Source organism: Ursus arctos, unplaced genomic scaffold (assembly GCF_023065955.2).
Source record: "Ursus arctos isolate Adak ecotype North America unplaced genomic scaffold, UrsArc2.0 scaffold_1, whole genome shotgun sequence".
Taxonomy (NCBI): Eukaryota; Metazoa; Chordata; class Mammalia; order Carnivora; family Ursidae; genus Ursus; species Ursus arctos.
This window is the reverse complement of record NW_026622763.1, coordinates 41,108,541-41,122,288: the sequence shown is the minus strand read 5'-3', so window position 1 is coordinate 41,122,288 and position 13,748 is coordinate 41,108,541. Positions and strand designations below refer to the sequence as shown.

Below are 13,748 nucleotides of genomic sequence, written 5' to 3'. Positions count from 1 at the left end.
CAGTGAAAGAAAAAAAGTGCCTCCATTCTTGTTAAGACACTCAAAAATCTTTTCCAAGTTACATTACAATTTCATAGTTGTCTGTATAAAGAAGGAGAAACACTTTAAGATCACTATTTTGTCACTCAGGCTCTGTGACAAAAGTTTTGTTTTTAGATCTAGGTGCCACTGCAGAGAAGGTGTGTTTCTTTCATATGGGATAACTCTAGAGCATTTACCTCAATCGTCCCAAGTCAATAGAAGTCTTCTGCCAATGACAGGGAAATTGGGATCCTGGGAGAGTAAATCAGGTCTGTTTTTCTTGAAAGTGACTCCACATAGCAAGGAGAAGCCAGATAGGTGGATCCAGTTTAAGGCTTCCCAGAGTTCTGAAATGAACCACCACATAAATGAGGACAAACTTATTCTCATTTCTGAGCACTCTTTGGAAATTTTGGAAATTTCCATATCTTTTTATAATCATGTAAGCAACTGTCATACAAGGTAAAAATGGGATCGTAGAAGTTTAAGGAAATGCTGTGGGCACACACAGAAAAGAAATGTGACTGGGGGAATGAGAGGGAGCTCCATGGAAATGGAGGAACATAATTTGAGGGGAAGATTCAATCATTCAACAGCTAGTTATTGTATGCCTGCCTACTCTGTACCTTGACATTGTGTCATGGTAGATTGAGTTAAATCCATTTTCAAATTCTGCATCAAACCCTCACCATGTGCCTCAATTTCTCCATTAGCAAACTGTAGATGCTAATATCCATCTCAGAATTTTTGACATTGAATAAAGAAAAGACCATATAAAATGCCTAACCCAGTATCAGGCAGATATTTAACATTCCACGGAATCTACCCCCATAGCGTCACTTCTCTGCCTGAAGAAGGTAAAAAGGATAGAGAAGGAGTGTGGGTAGGGCACAGGGCCTAAGAAGTAAGGATGTGAAAGGGTTAATGCAGGATGGGAAAATAACTAGACAGATTCAAGTAAAATAATTGTCTAGAGGCTCTGAAGGCCCAGCTTCAGTTCCCTCCTACCCCGAGGCCACGAATAGATTTCATTCGTCTACTTCAGGTATTTGACCAGAGAGGTGAAAGATGGAGGCTTTCCCAGCTCAGTTCAATTTATATGGTTAGATAGCTTTGCCAAATGGAAAGGACTAGAATAGTGAATTGGAATGTCTTAATTGACCTCAAGTCATCCCATTCATGTTTGATGGAGAGAGTGAAGGGGGATAGAGGGAGGGTAAGGCAGGTAGGGAGAATCAGTTTAAATATGAGATTCACCACTGAGGAATAGGACGATAGTTTTTCTTCTCCAATGGGAAATGAGTTATTGAATTTGAGAACAATTTCTCGGGGAGAAAAACCCCTTTCTCTCTTTCCCACACCCTACCTTTGTTATTTGGCTTTTGCAAGCATACCCACAATATAAGATTATAAATTCGGTTTATATCTCCCTTAGCCCAGTCTCCCTTTATTACACCACTTTACTGCTTCTTTGGGGCTGAGACTCTAAAATTTGGGTCAAATGTTCCATTAAGTTAACCACTTTAGAATACCAATAACACTCCTACAGCACTTTTCATCTTCATAGCACTTCACAAACATCTCCTTCTTCACTAATGAAGATGAGTTGAGTATCTATAGTATCTAAAACCAGAGCTATTTAATCATTGTCTGATGTGAAAAAGTAAGACAAAATGCAAGACCAACAAAAAAAAAAAGTATATTACATTTTAAACTTGCTGATCCGAGCTTTTTAAAAATTCTTTGAACATGCAGGCAGAACTCCTGACACAAAATCCCAGCTTTTGTAATGAAAAGTCAAAATAAGAATAGAAGCAACATCTTAGGGGTGATTTTAGCCCTGCCTCTCTTTCAGGATGTTTTTAAATACATTATTCTATTTGATCTTCATGAGAACCAGTGAGAAGAAAAGGAATTGTTATCCCCACATTTCAGGCAAAGTTTTTTGTGATTAATTAACCTGTTTGAGTTTTCAGTTACTAAATATTTGTGCTGAGACTAGAACTCCAGACTTCAGGCTCCAAGTCAAAGGCTGCTGGGGAAGGAAGGATGGAGGCATTGAGAGGGAGTGCATGTTCACCCTGCTCTTTCAACTAGAGCGACTCTGTTAGCATATTACATTTGGGGCTTCCATATGGATTTCCATAGTTCAATTTCATTAGAATCTCATCACACAGAGTATGCAGCATCTCCTCCATTGTTCATGACCAGCTAGATCATGAGGTGCATTCCAAAATTACATTGAACAGGACTGCAAAGCTCCATTCGTGGCAGTTTGCAGTCACATGCTATAATCTTTCCCCTTTGCATGGCCCTCAATCATTCACTCAGCTTTAACACTAACTAGCTTTCTGGCCAGTGGACTGACTGCTGGCTTTTGTATGGACCAACAACGCCCTATCTTGGCTTCCTTTTCTTCTATACAAGTCATACTAGTCATGTTTTCTTGTGTACTACTGGTCACTTTCACCTTCGTGTGTCTCTTTGACACATCAGCATGCACACACAAACAGGACTGTGAGCTTCTTGTGGATGGCCATGATGCCTGATGTCTAATGTGGGGTGTGAACTCAGGATTGTGGAAGACACAAACACTGGTTCTTTAGCCCCCTTATTCTTTCTCTTTTTCCACAAACTCTTCCATCCCTTTAGGAGAGGCTGTTTGTATGTCTTCCTCTGTCCGCCTTCTTCTCACTCCCCCTTGCTTTAGTTTTTTTATGAGCATAAAATAACCACCCATTGTTGACAAGGATAAAGCCAGTTGCTCTGTATTAAAAAAAAAAAAAAAACTGAAGCCATTCCTTGTGAAGGAAATTAAGCAAGACAACTATTTAGTACCAAATGACTATATTTTTAAAAGTGCCTTTAGGTCCAGAGTCGTCAGAGTTTTCAGATGTTTCATCTAGAATTGCTGGCTTTTTTTACCAGCACCCCTTGAAAACTCTTCTCCTTTTCATCCTTCAAAATTCAGTTAAATGTCACTTCCTGCAAATCCTTTACTGACATCCTGAGGCAGACTCCATCACCCCTTCTGGAATCTCCCACAGAAATCTGAATTCTCCTTTAGTATAGTACATCACACATTATGTTCAATGAAATTAATTGTTTGTGTCTGTGCCTCACACTAAAATAAGAGTTGGGTTTTGTTTGTTTTATTTTGTTTTGTCCTTCTATCTCTAGCAGCTAATATATAGACTAGCCTGGTATGTAGATGTAGATGCACAATTTTTTTGTTGTGGAATTTCATTTAGATAAATGATCACTTTGGCTTTAAGAAAAAAGGTTCATTCTTACTCAATTTGTATTCTATTTTTGGAATGGGATTGTTTTCTACTATTCACTGAAATTTGAGGTGTATTTTTTAGCTGTCCTATGAGTTGTATAGATTTGATGACAAATGAGCATCTTAACATAGAAATTGTTTCTATGGAAAAATATGGTTCATTTTCCAATATGTTCAAACATACACAAAAGAATAGAGCTTCATCCAGAACTAGATGGTCTTTCCCCTTTCCTTAATGTCTGCCTTTATTCCTGCCCCCAGAGTGTCACCCCAAACAGAATTTATCTCATTCTCTCCACTCTCCCATGGTTTACAGTTTGGCTTTCTGTTATGTACCTTGCAATCTGCCTTGAATCCATCATTTATGTGTCTTCCCTGTCAAATCTATTTCTCAGAGGATAAGCACTATGCATTTTTCATTGTTGATTTTTCACAATGGGGTTTCAAAGCACAGTATACAGAGTAAGTGCTCAGTAAATGGTGGGCTCAATTTTTCTCTGCACAGTTAAGAAAGAAAGCTCACAAATTGAAAGTAGAGGAATGTTGGCATTTGATTGAAATATTGGGGATTTGATTGAATATTGGGGATATTTCAGTCCCAGGTTGAACTGTGCCTAGTTTCCTATCATTTCCCATCTGAGCTCCAAATGTCCAAATTCCAGTCTCCACAGGCTCTCTTCCCTCACTTTTCCATCTTCTATTCTTCTCTCCAAAGGTGAAAGGAAGAGAAATGAGGTAGTCTGATTAAGAAAGCATTCTTTTTCTTCATTATTGTTCTTATGTGGGTGCTTCATTATGTGATGTCAGTTGTGCAGCACTCTAAAGATCTGTCTTCTAAGAACAAAATGTTCTAGTCATTCTGGTGCTAAATAGTGTTGTTTTCTGCTTTTAGGCTATAGTGGTGGCTGTGTTGTCATGCGAGGAAGGAGTCCACCTGGTCCCTGGGAAGTGAAGGACTGCAGACGCTTTAAGGCAATGTCCCTGTGTAAGCAACCAGTGGGAAAACAGGAGAAAACAGAGCAGGAAGAGAGATGGCCTTTTCACCCCTGCTACTTGGACTGGGAATCAGAGCCTGGTTTGGCCAGCTGCTTCAAGGTGATGCCAAGGGTACCTAGGCATTCTCAGTGGAAAAAACATTATTTCAGTTTTGTCCATTTATCCCAAATTCCCTTACTCCAGAACAGTGCCTGGCACACAACAGGTACTTAATATTTGTTGACTGTCTCTATCCTTTCAGTTATATGACAAAATAATTTAAGTCAAAAGACTGACATATCCCTGGTGATACTGAAGACCTCTTCTTGAAGATTGATATCAAGGCCCCAGTCAATATTGTTCTTACTGCATATTACCAAATGAACAAGACAGACGCTCACTGGGTATTGAAATGGTACAATTCCATATTGTTTGTAAGAAAATGAATGAAGTCTTTATTATGGAATAATACCATTCTGCTGCTAAAAATAGCTTTTGCAACTTGCCAGACACCTGAGGATCAAACAAATTAATACATACATTTGATATATATATGGGGGGACATATATATGTGTGAAAAAATGTGTGAAGAAATGTGTTTTTGCATATCAGCTTTAGATCCTAGATGTAAATCAGTACCCACAATCTCCTTGTCATGAAACTGCTGTGAATGCATTCAATTTAATGTACACATGTACAATCCTACATTAAATTCATCAGATAACAGTGACTTCACAAAGCAATAAATTAAACCTTAGAAATTAGCAAACTGAGGCAGCAAGATGAAGTGATTTGTCCAAGGTCACAATTATTTATTGACAGAGTTGGAATAAATCCCTGGTCTTGGGACCCCCAGTCCAGTGCTTTTTCTACTATGTATTACCCAGACATGTCAACAGATGTATGGTGTGTTTGATGGGCATGGTGGTGGGATTGGTGAATTTTAAGTGATTCAAGAAAAGGTTCCCAGAGGAGGTGAGTTTTGACATATAATTTAGAAGATGGAAAGGCTGTGCTGTGGCCCACAGGACTGGGAAAGCGATTCATTCTGGTTCTCAGCAAATCAGGGTCTGGTGAAGCCTGGCCTCAGGGTGCCTGCCTGGCATGAGACTCTGGCATAATGTCAGGCAGTTAAAAATGAGGAGGGCACAGAGGCCCAGGGTCTGGAGTTCTGTGTTTTTGGATGCTCACCCTTGATTCTAAATAAAGTCAGAAGTAGACTCTCCATTTGACTGACGTCTTCCTGCTACTGTGAGGACACCTGAGAAACGCAGAGAATTTAGGCACAGCTAAGACCCAAAGATCTTAGTAATATACTTGTCCTACGTCCCAGATCTCATTTCTCATTTCCTGCCGTGGGTCAGCCAGATTCATGATCCTTCAGCCAATTCTAATTTGTCAGAAGGCAATCTGGTGGAAAAGAAATTCATGGGTTCTTGAAGCAAGGAGTGCCGGACCTAATTCTAGCTCTGCCTATCTGTAGCTGTGTGACCAGAAATTTGTAACCTCTCTTAGCCTGACTGTCTGCATCTCTTAACAAACATTTATTAAGGGACAAGTATATGCCAGTTACAGAAATATAGAAGAAAAAAAAAGAGTCCTCAAGGAGTCTATTTATAAAACTGAGCTCATTATATCCTCCTCATGAATTTGTTGTGAGAATAAAATGAGATAGTTTTACAATGAATAGACACATTCTAGCTTAATAAATGTTATTTCTCCCTACTGGGTCAAACTTTTAATATATAATAATGACAATTATATTACTGCTATTTTCTTGTCCAGAATTAAACAGCCTCACCTTATTCATAATAGTGTTAACTTTTTTTTCTCCTACTAAACCAGGTATTTCATAGTGAAAAGGTCCTGATGAAAAGAACATGGAGAGAAGCAGAAGCATTTTGTGAAGAATTTGGAGCTCACCTTGCAAGCTTTGCCCATATTGAGGAAGAGAATTTTGTGAATGAGCTTTTACATTCAAAGTTCAATAGGTAAATACTTGTTAATTTTGAAAAAATACAATCAAATTTTGTTTCCCAATAATGACGTATTAGGGATGAGTATCCCAAATATTTGTTTAAAATCTCAAGTATTTGTTTTAAACCTAAAACTAACTAGCCACTAGCTCTAGCTGTGAAAGAAAAATACATACATATAGTTTTATATTTATAGTGCACCAAGTTCTCATTCCATAAAACAAAGAACAAAGTGGCAATAGTTTTGATATTTGAAATCTTTTCTATGTACCTCAAATCAGAGTTTTAGAGCTGTTCTGCCAAACTCAAATTATCTAACCCCATGATTTTCAAAGTGTTGTCTGAGGATCCCAAGAGTCCTGGAACCCCAAGACCAGGAGGGGACCAAGTGGGCAGAGGACCTAGTTCCGTCACTGACTCACCAGTGCAGCTCCCACCAGCTCCACTTCTGCTCATTTTGTATAGAATAGGAGTCCATGTAGGATTTTGTTTGAAGGAAAAAAAGAAGTCCCACTGATTGAAAAAAAAATCCAATGCATGTCCTAACTTTACATTTGAGGAAACAGGCATTCACTTATCAGTATCCATCTTGTAAGTTTCAGAATGTTGAATTACATGGAGTTAGAAAATTAATTTAAATTTGAAGAAATGTAAAAGGCTTATGCTACCTTTTACCCAATGCAAAAATTCCTTCCACTATTCCTGTGGTCATCTACCATCTGTACAATTCCTTTCAGAGTGTTCCTTATTTGGGAGACAGCCCATTCCATTGTTGTAGGCTAGTTTCAAAGATCAACTTTCTAAAATTGGTGGAGTTTCAGCTATTGCAATAGAGACTGGTACATTTCCCAGGATTATACCCTTGGTCTGTACAGATATGAATGTCATCTTTCAGTTGGGTTTTGGCAGAAATCAAATTTGACAATAGCCAAGCTACCACTTTGTCTCTAATTTCCTTTTCCTCTAATTCATCTTATATGTTGCCAGATCACTTTTCTTGAAGGACAATTCTCTGATAGTGTAGTGTCTATGCTTAAAAATACCCCATAGGCTAACCATAACCTACAGTGGAGTCCAAACTCCTCACACTGATATACCAAGCTCTCCTCAAACTGGCCCACTTTATTACCCAAAATCTGGCTCCTAATGATTTCCCTCAGTCACTCTTCATTTCAACCAAACTGAAATTCTGGCTCCAACCTTCCATGTCAATGCCAGTATGATGCTTGTATTCACACTGGTCATCTTTCCCCCAGTGATTTGCATGGGCTTTAATATGCATTGCAAATGCCACCTGGCCTTTAACCCCAGCTCAAATCTACCTCCTCTATGAAACCCTTCCTAATGACCCATATTTGAAGTATCTTTTCTTTATAATGGTTAACATTTTCTATCATGTATCAGGCACACCTGAAAAGCTTTCTTCTACAAATCTTGGAAAAGAAGAATGTTCAATAATTAATAAGAACATGAGCTCTTAAGTCAGAGAGAATGTGTTCAAGTCTCAGCTCTATAATTTGATAGATTTGTGGTGTTGGGCAAATTCTTTAGCCCACCATTTTTTCATTTGTAAAATGGAAATAACAACAGTGGCTATCTCACAGGATTGTTGCAAGGATTAAATAAAATTATATTAGTAAAATGCCAAAAAAAAAAAAAAAAGATAAACTTTCTAGTAAACCAGAGCAATACAGATCAAGTTGACTCTATTTTTGAATATTTGAAGACAGCCATTGGGGCGCCTGGGTGGCACAGTCATTAAGCATCTGCCTCAGCTCAGGGCGTGATCCCAGCGTTCTGGGATCGAGCCCCACATCAGGCTTCTCCGCTAGGAGCCTGCTTCTTCCTCTCCCACTCCCCCTGCTTGTGTTCCCTCTCTCGCTGGCTCTCTCTCTGTCAAATAAATAAATAAAATCTTTAAAAAAAAAAAGACAGCCATTACGTTCTCTTTTAGTGAGTCTTCTCATCCATTGGCCTCTTTCTCCAAAATGTTCTTGTCAGTTAGTGTACATTTTTGGAATATATTCTATAGAAGGGGTACTTTTATAAGTATAGCTCGCTGAAAAATGCAGTAGAGAAGACAGACAAAAATCCCACCCCTGAGAAGGCAGTATGGCCCCATGGCTCCATACATTTATTTAATAAAAACAAATATAACACCAGGTACTATGCTCCAAGCTCTGGAAATCTGGAGTCTCAATGAAACACTTGCCTGAATTACAGAGAAAATCCAAAACTGTTTTTTGAGGAAAATCCTGGCCTTTCCCATAAGCTTTCTTTAGGACAGTCCAAAAGAAGATTAATATAATATCTATCAAAGTATTCATCTCTAGCATCTACAGAAATGACCTTAATGGTAGGAGCCTTTGACAACATCTTCCAATGTGAGTCTCATAGAGTACTGTTGGGGGAAAAGAGTCAAATATGTTTGCAAAACAAGGCACAAACTTAGAAATTTGCCATATGCATTAGCATTATAAAGGCTTCTAGAAGGAAGCATTTTCTTCCACCACAAACCTCTTTTTTTGAGGACACGTACCAACATCCTATGGAACTGCTAGTCCCTGTGGGAAATGCTGACCTAAACGGTGTTCCCCAAATCTGGCTGATTCTCACACTCACTTGGGACACCTTTTGACACAGAGCCCTCTGGTCTCACACCAGAGCTGCTGGGTCAGATTCTCTGAAACTGAAGAAAAGTTCAAGAAGCTTCCTGATTAATTGGACTGTAAGTTTGGTGTGGGGCCACAGATACAAGGAATATGGGATAATGTCCATCGTTCTAAGTTGTAACTTTGCTTCATGACTTTAGCCCCTTGCAAAACAGCCTTTCATACTTGGGTATAGTGAGGTTTGCTATATGAAATAACCACATGCAAACTGCTTCCAAATTTGCTGTAAGATCAACTATCATTATGTCATTTCTCTTTATGTAAGTTCTCACACTTGAAATTTCTTGTGGAATTTAATGCCAAGTATCTATCAAATTATTAATCTTTAGCACTTAATCAGAAAAGCTATATATTATTACTTTGTATCCGGACTGCCAGGGAGTTTAACAAAATCTCATGCTTGATTATAGCAAATAAATCAGTTCTCATAGTAGCATACATGCTCCTACTTCTTATGGCACTGCTTTTTAATTTCTATTTTATTATTTATTATATTATTAAAAAATTATACAATTATAGGAAATTGATGAAGAGAAAATTAATACCATCTAAGAGGCAGTATACTTCAGGAAAAATAAAGAACTCTGAATTCAGTAAGTAAAGGAATAAAAAGTCCTCAAGGCTGGAGAGTGATATGAATTCCCAGCCTAGGTCATTGATGTTAAGGTGCCTGGCTTAATCTTAAGGCAGCATCCTCCTCCTTCACGACCTTGTAAATGGTAATCATGGCAGTCATCAACCGGGCCCCAATGATCTCACGGATTTCTAAGTCACACTTTACTTTCATTTGTATTGTTCTGGCACAATAGCTCACATATCTGAGAAGGAGATGCTGCCGAATAGGCTTGCTTCACTGCACTAACGAAAATAAAGCATCTGTCATGACTTCTGAATCTTTTAAATCTTTAATTCCCCAAATTATTCTCAGAAAATTATCTTAGTGAGATGGTTCGTTGTACAATTAGACTTTATTGGTTGATTTATTGAGTACTCTGTGGTTTGATGTATTTGTCCTCTGCCTAATTGGACGAAAGATGGTTCTCTGTGGGGATTCTTGCCAAGTCTAACCCAGTCGTGACTGGTGAAGTTAATTCACTGTGCCTCAGACTGATTTGCTACAAAATTATCTATGTTGGGATCTGAAAAAAACAAAAAACAAAATCTGCCATGTACCTTTTATTAAAGGGGGGGGTGGTAATTAACCTCCAAAGAACACATGAACATTTGACAAAAAAGCAACGAATCAAAGCATAGGAAAGTGGTAAATACATAGTAAAGTAGTAAAAATTCCTCTACGGAAAAGACATCCCAAAATTTCTTACCAGCTTGCTTTCCTATGTTCTTATCCTGCTTGAAAGGTGTTGCCATTCCTAATGAACATGAGAAAGCAATGTTCTCAATATGGGTTAACTTTTCCCCAACTGTATGTCACCAGTGAGCATACCATACAAGCCAAGAGAAATAGGAAGCCTGGCTAATCTTCTCTACATTCATCTCATAGCTCAGGTTTTACATATAGGAAATGTTCAATAAATGTTTGTTGACTTCATCAATCCTGCCAGAAGAATCAGCTGTTTCCTGTGTACATAAATATTTTAAAATATTTCTTGAACCTTTTACATTATGTTGTGAATTCAACAGGAAGAGCCAAGTTTTTGTTTCTTCTCATCACAGGACAGAAGAAAGGCAGTTCTGGATTGGATTTAATAAAAGAAACCCACTGAATGCTGGCTCTTGGGAGTGGTCTGATGGGACTCCTGTAAGTTTTTCCAAACTGAAGAAAAGGAAATGAATTCAAAACAGGTGGCCCTGAACCACCTTGGTCAACCATCCAAGAGAACCTGGAAATAATGACCATATTTCCTGTGACTCAGACCCAGGTCAAAAACTGCACCAGATCTTGGTGCCATAAGAGTTATTTCTGCAAAGGCCAGGGAAACCTTCGCTAGCCACATAGTTCTGAAGCCAGCTGTAGGATCTCATCCTGGAAAGGAATCAAAATCTCCAAAAACCTCCCCCAAACGATCTCCCATTTGAGAAAGAAGCAGCTATTATTTAAAATAATATTAGGCTTTCTTTACTCCTCCTTCCCTCTCTAGCTTAGCACCTAATTATAGGAATGGGGGACCTTGTCCTGATCACGATGAAAAGAACCATTTTGGTTTATCTCTAAAAGGACAGAAACACTAGCCCTAGAAATACCATCTCCTTCTCAACCAGAGCAAGTTATTCGGTTGGAAAAAAAACTTGCTTTTCTTTCAGCCTCATACTTGTAAAAACCTCTGTGAAGGAAAGAAGGAACTCACTATTACATTTTTTTTCAGGTGCAATGAAGATTCTCATATTTTCCTCAAGATGATAGGGGGGAAATGGAAGCAGTATCCCAGACTGAAGTGAGATCCATCTGAGGGCACATGAAAAATCAACTTATTCAGTTACACCTGTGAAACAGGCTAGCAAGAGCCTGCAGTGAGCACTTAATGCAGCTCCTATTTATTGAGCTCGAATTATATTGCAAACATGGGTTGCATGCACTGATGCATGATCTCATTTCACCCTTATAATGATTCAGTGCAGTGGTTATTAGAATGCTTAAATAGTTTGCCTAAAATAATGCATAAGAGAGCCAGGGTTTGTGCACAGGTTGTCTGCCTCCAAAGCCATGATGTTATAATGTCTCCTAGTTGGCAAAAGATCAGCAACCAAACTTTGAAATAGTAAAGATCAACAGAGAAAAATGATCTCTAGCCCCACTAGAGAAAATTTGTGGCAAGGAAAAGATCTGTGGAAAAGTATTTGTGGAAAACAAAAATAATAAAGACATGCTAGTTAAACATATAACACACACACACACAACACACACACACACACACACGAAACATTTCCACCTCAGTCACCTCCGTAGTGACTCTATGAGAAGGGTATCAGGACCAGAGAGTGAGAAGAGACCTTAGAGATCACCCGCCCCATCCATCTATTTTGCTTTCAAAGAAACTGAGGCCCAGAGAGTGGAAGGAACTTAGCAGGGCCCACCTGCTGCATAAATGGCAGTCACCACATGGCACAGTTAGGTGATTAATGTCAGTATGGCACCTGGAAAACGAAATGTGATATGTAGAGGTTGAGAATGCTTCCTTTTGTTTTAGTAAAACAATCTTAATAGTGATAGAGAGGAATAGAAAATTTGATTCAGAATAAATGAGATAAAGCCATGAAGCAGTACTTGGAGTTCCTCACTACCACTGCCTAGTGGACAAAACAAATATTCAAACTCATACTATTGTCTGAATCTGAGCTTACATATTTTTAAGTAAGATGAGTTGTTGTATGATTGTGTACGTGTTTGAAGAGTATAAATGTTTCAAACGTACTCTTTTTTCTAAAGTTTTACTCCAGTTTTACCCGTGGTCCATCCACTCTTCGGTTAGGTAGCCATTAAATCATTGAGAAGATCGAATTTTTATTTAATACCCCTCTTACATGACCATTCATGGAAAGCATTGGATAGTTTCCCAGTCAAAGCTAGTGATAACTTAGAATTTAGTGATTAAAGACTAAAAGCTTAGTGTATATGCAAAAGAATCTACATCATAGATGAGACCCAAATCTGACAGATCAGAGCCTTTCAGAAGTTTACCCAGGGCCCCAGGGCCCCAAGCCCAGGCTGCTGTGGCCAGTGAGACAACAGTGCAAATTCAGAAGGAAGCTTGTGTCTGATTTGTTCCTTCTGGAGAAAGGAGTAGCTTGCCTCTTTTTAGGGGAAAAAAAAGCATCTTTAAGTAAAAATGCTAGTTTGGTTAGCTTGTTCTTCACAGATGTGGAACAACCTTTAACTGCAATCTTATCCAGACATTTCTTAAGTTTCCTCCAGAAGTCTATTGTGATTTATTTACAGAGATGCCTCTTTTGATCTTTTGAAACTTTTTGTGGGTGATCATCGCTAAGAAATAACGAACTTCATCTGCTGCAGGTTGTCGCTTCATTTTTAGACAATACTTATTTTGGAGAAGATGCAAGAAATTGTGCTGTTTATAAGGCAAATAAAACATTGCTGCCCTTGCACTGCGGTTCCAAACGTGAATGGATATGCAAAATTCCAAGAGGTAAAAATATTAATAAGATCTTTACTATATGTTTGCTTTCTAATAATCTACAGCATTTTTCCAAGTGAGGATTCACAGAAATCTAAAATTTAAACATCCCAAATGACAGTACCAACAACCATCATGACTAACCAAACTGTACTATTTTAGTAAAGAATGCCTCATAGGGGAATGAGAAAAGGTGACACCAGGGCAGTATGCTAATTTAGTTAATAACCAATGAGGATAACCAACTATGTTGTGGAATATGGTATTTTTCGAGTACAATCTGGAAGAAATGTCACTGGGACATTACAAGCAAACAAAATTACTTGTCAAATGAGTAACTGAAAGCTCCTAACACACAATAGGCTCTTGACAAGTGTTCACATCCTTTCTTCTTTAATCAGAGGCCTCTCTTGAGCCTCCTCTTCAAATAGGAGAACTAACCATATTTCAAACAGCACAACGTACCTGGTTTTTTAAATGGTCTCTTAAAAAGCAAAGTACAAAATATCATGTTTAGAGCTGATGTAATTCAGAGATGGCGCACTTGTGAAGAAAGGTCACTCAAGGTGGTTTGCTTTCACTTTGCAGATGTGAGACCCAAGATTCCACCCTGGTACCTGTACGGTAAGAACTATCCTGGCAATTCTTGAATTTCTAATTACGTGCTATTGTATACCATTACTATATTATTACAATCCTCCAATTGAGCCTCTCTTTTCTTATGTCAATC

General features: G+C 38.4%; 1 protein-coding gene across 6 annotated transcripts in view; it reads left to right on the top strand.

Moving 5' to 3' along the window:
• Positions 1-13,748, top strand: part of PLA2R1 (phospholipase A2 receptor 1) — a 122,140-nt gene that overhangs the window by 64,724 nt on the left and 43,668 nt on the right. For all 6 annotated transcript variants that reach the window (XM_044381541.3, XM_044381540.3, XM_026492706.4 and 3 more), the window contains 5 exons: positions 4,197-4,399; positions 6,125-6,270; positions 10,602-10,686; positions 12,898-13,030; positions 13,607-13,642. In XM_044381541.3, coding sequence (XP_044237476.2) covers positions 4,197-4,399; positions 6,125-6,270; positions 10,602-10,686; positions 12,898-13,030; positions 13,607-13,642 — 603 coding nt within the window. The remainder of the gene's footprint in view (positions 1-4,196; positions 4,400-6,124; positions 6,271-10,601; positions 10,687-12,897; positions 13,031-13,606; positions 13,643-13,748) is intronic.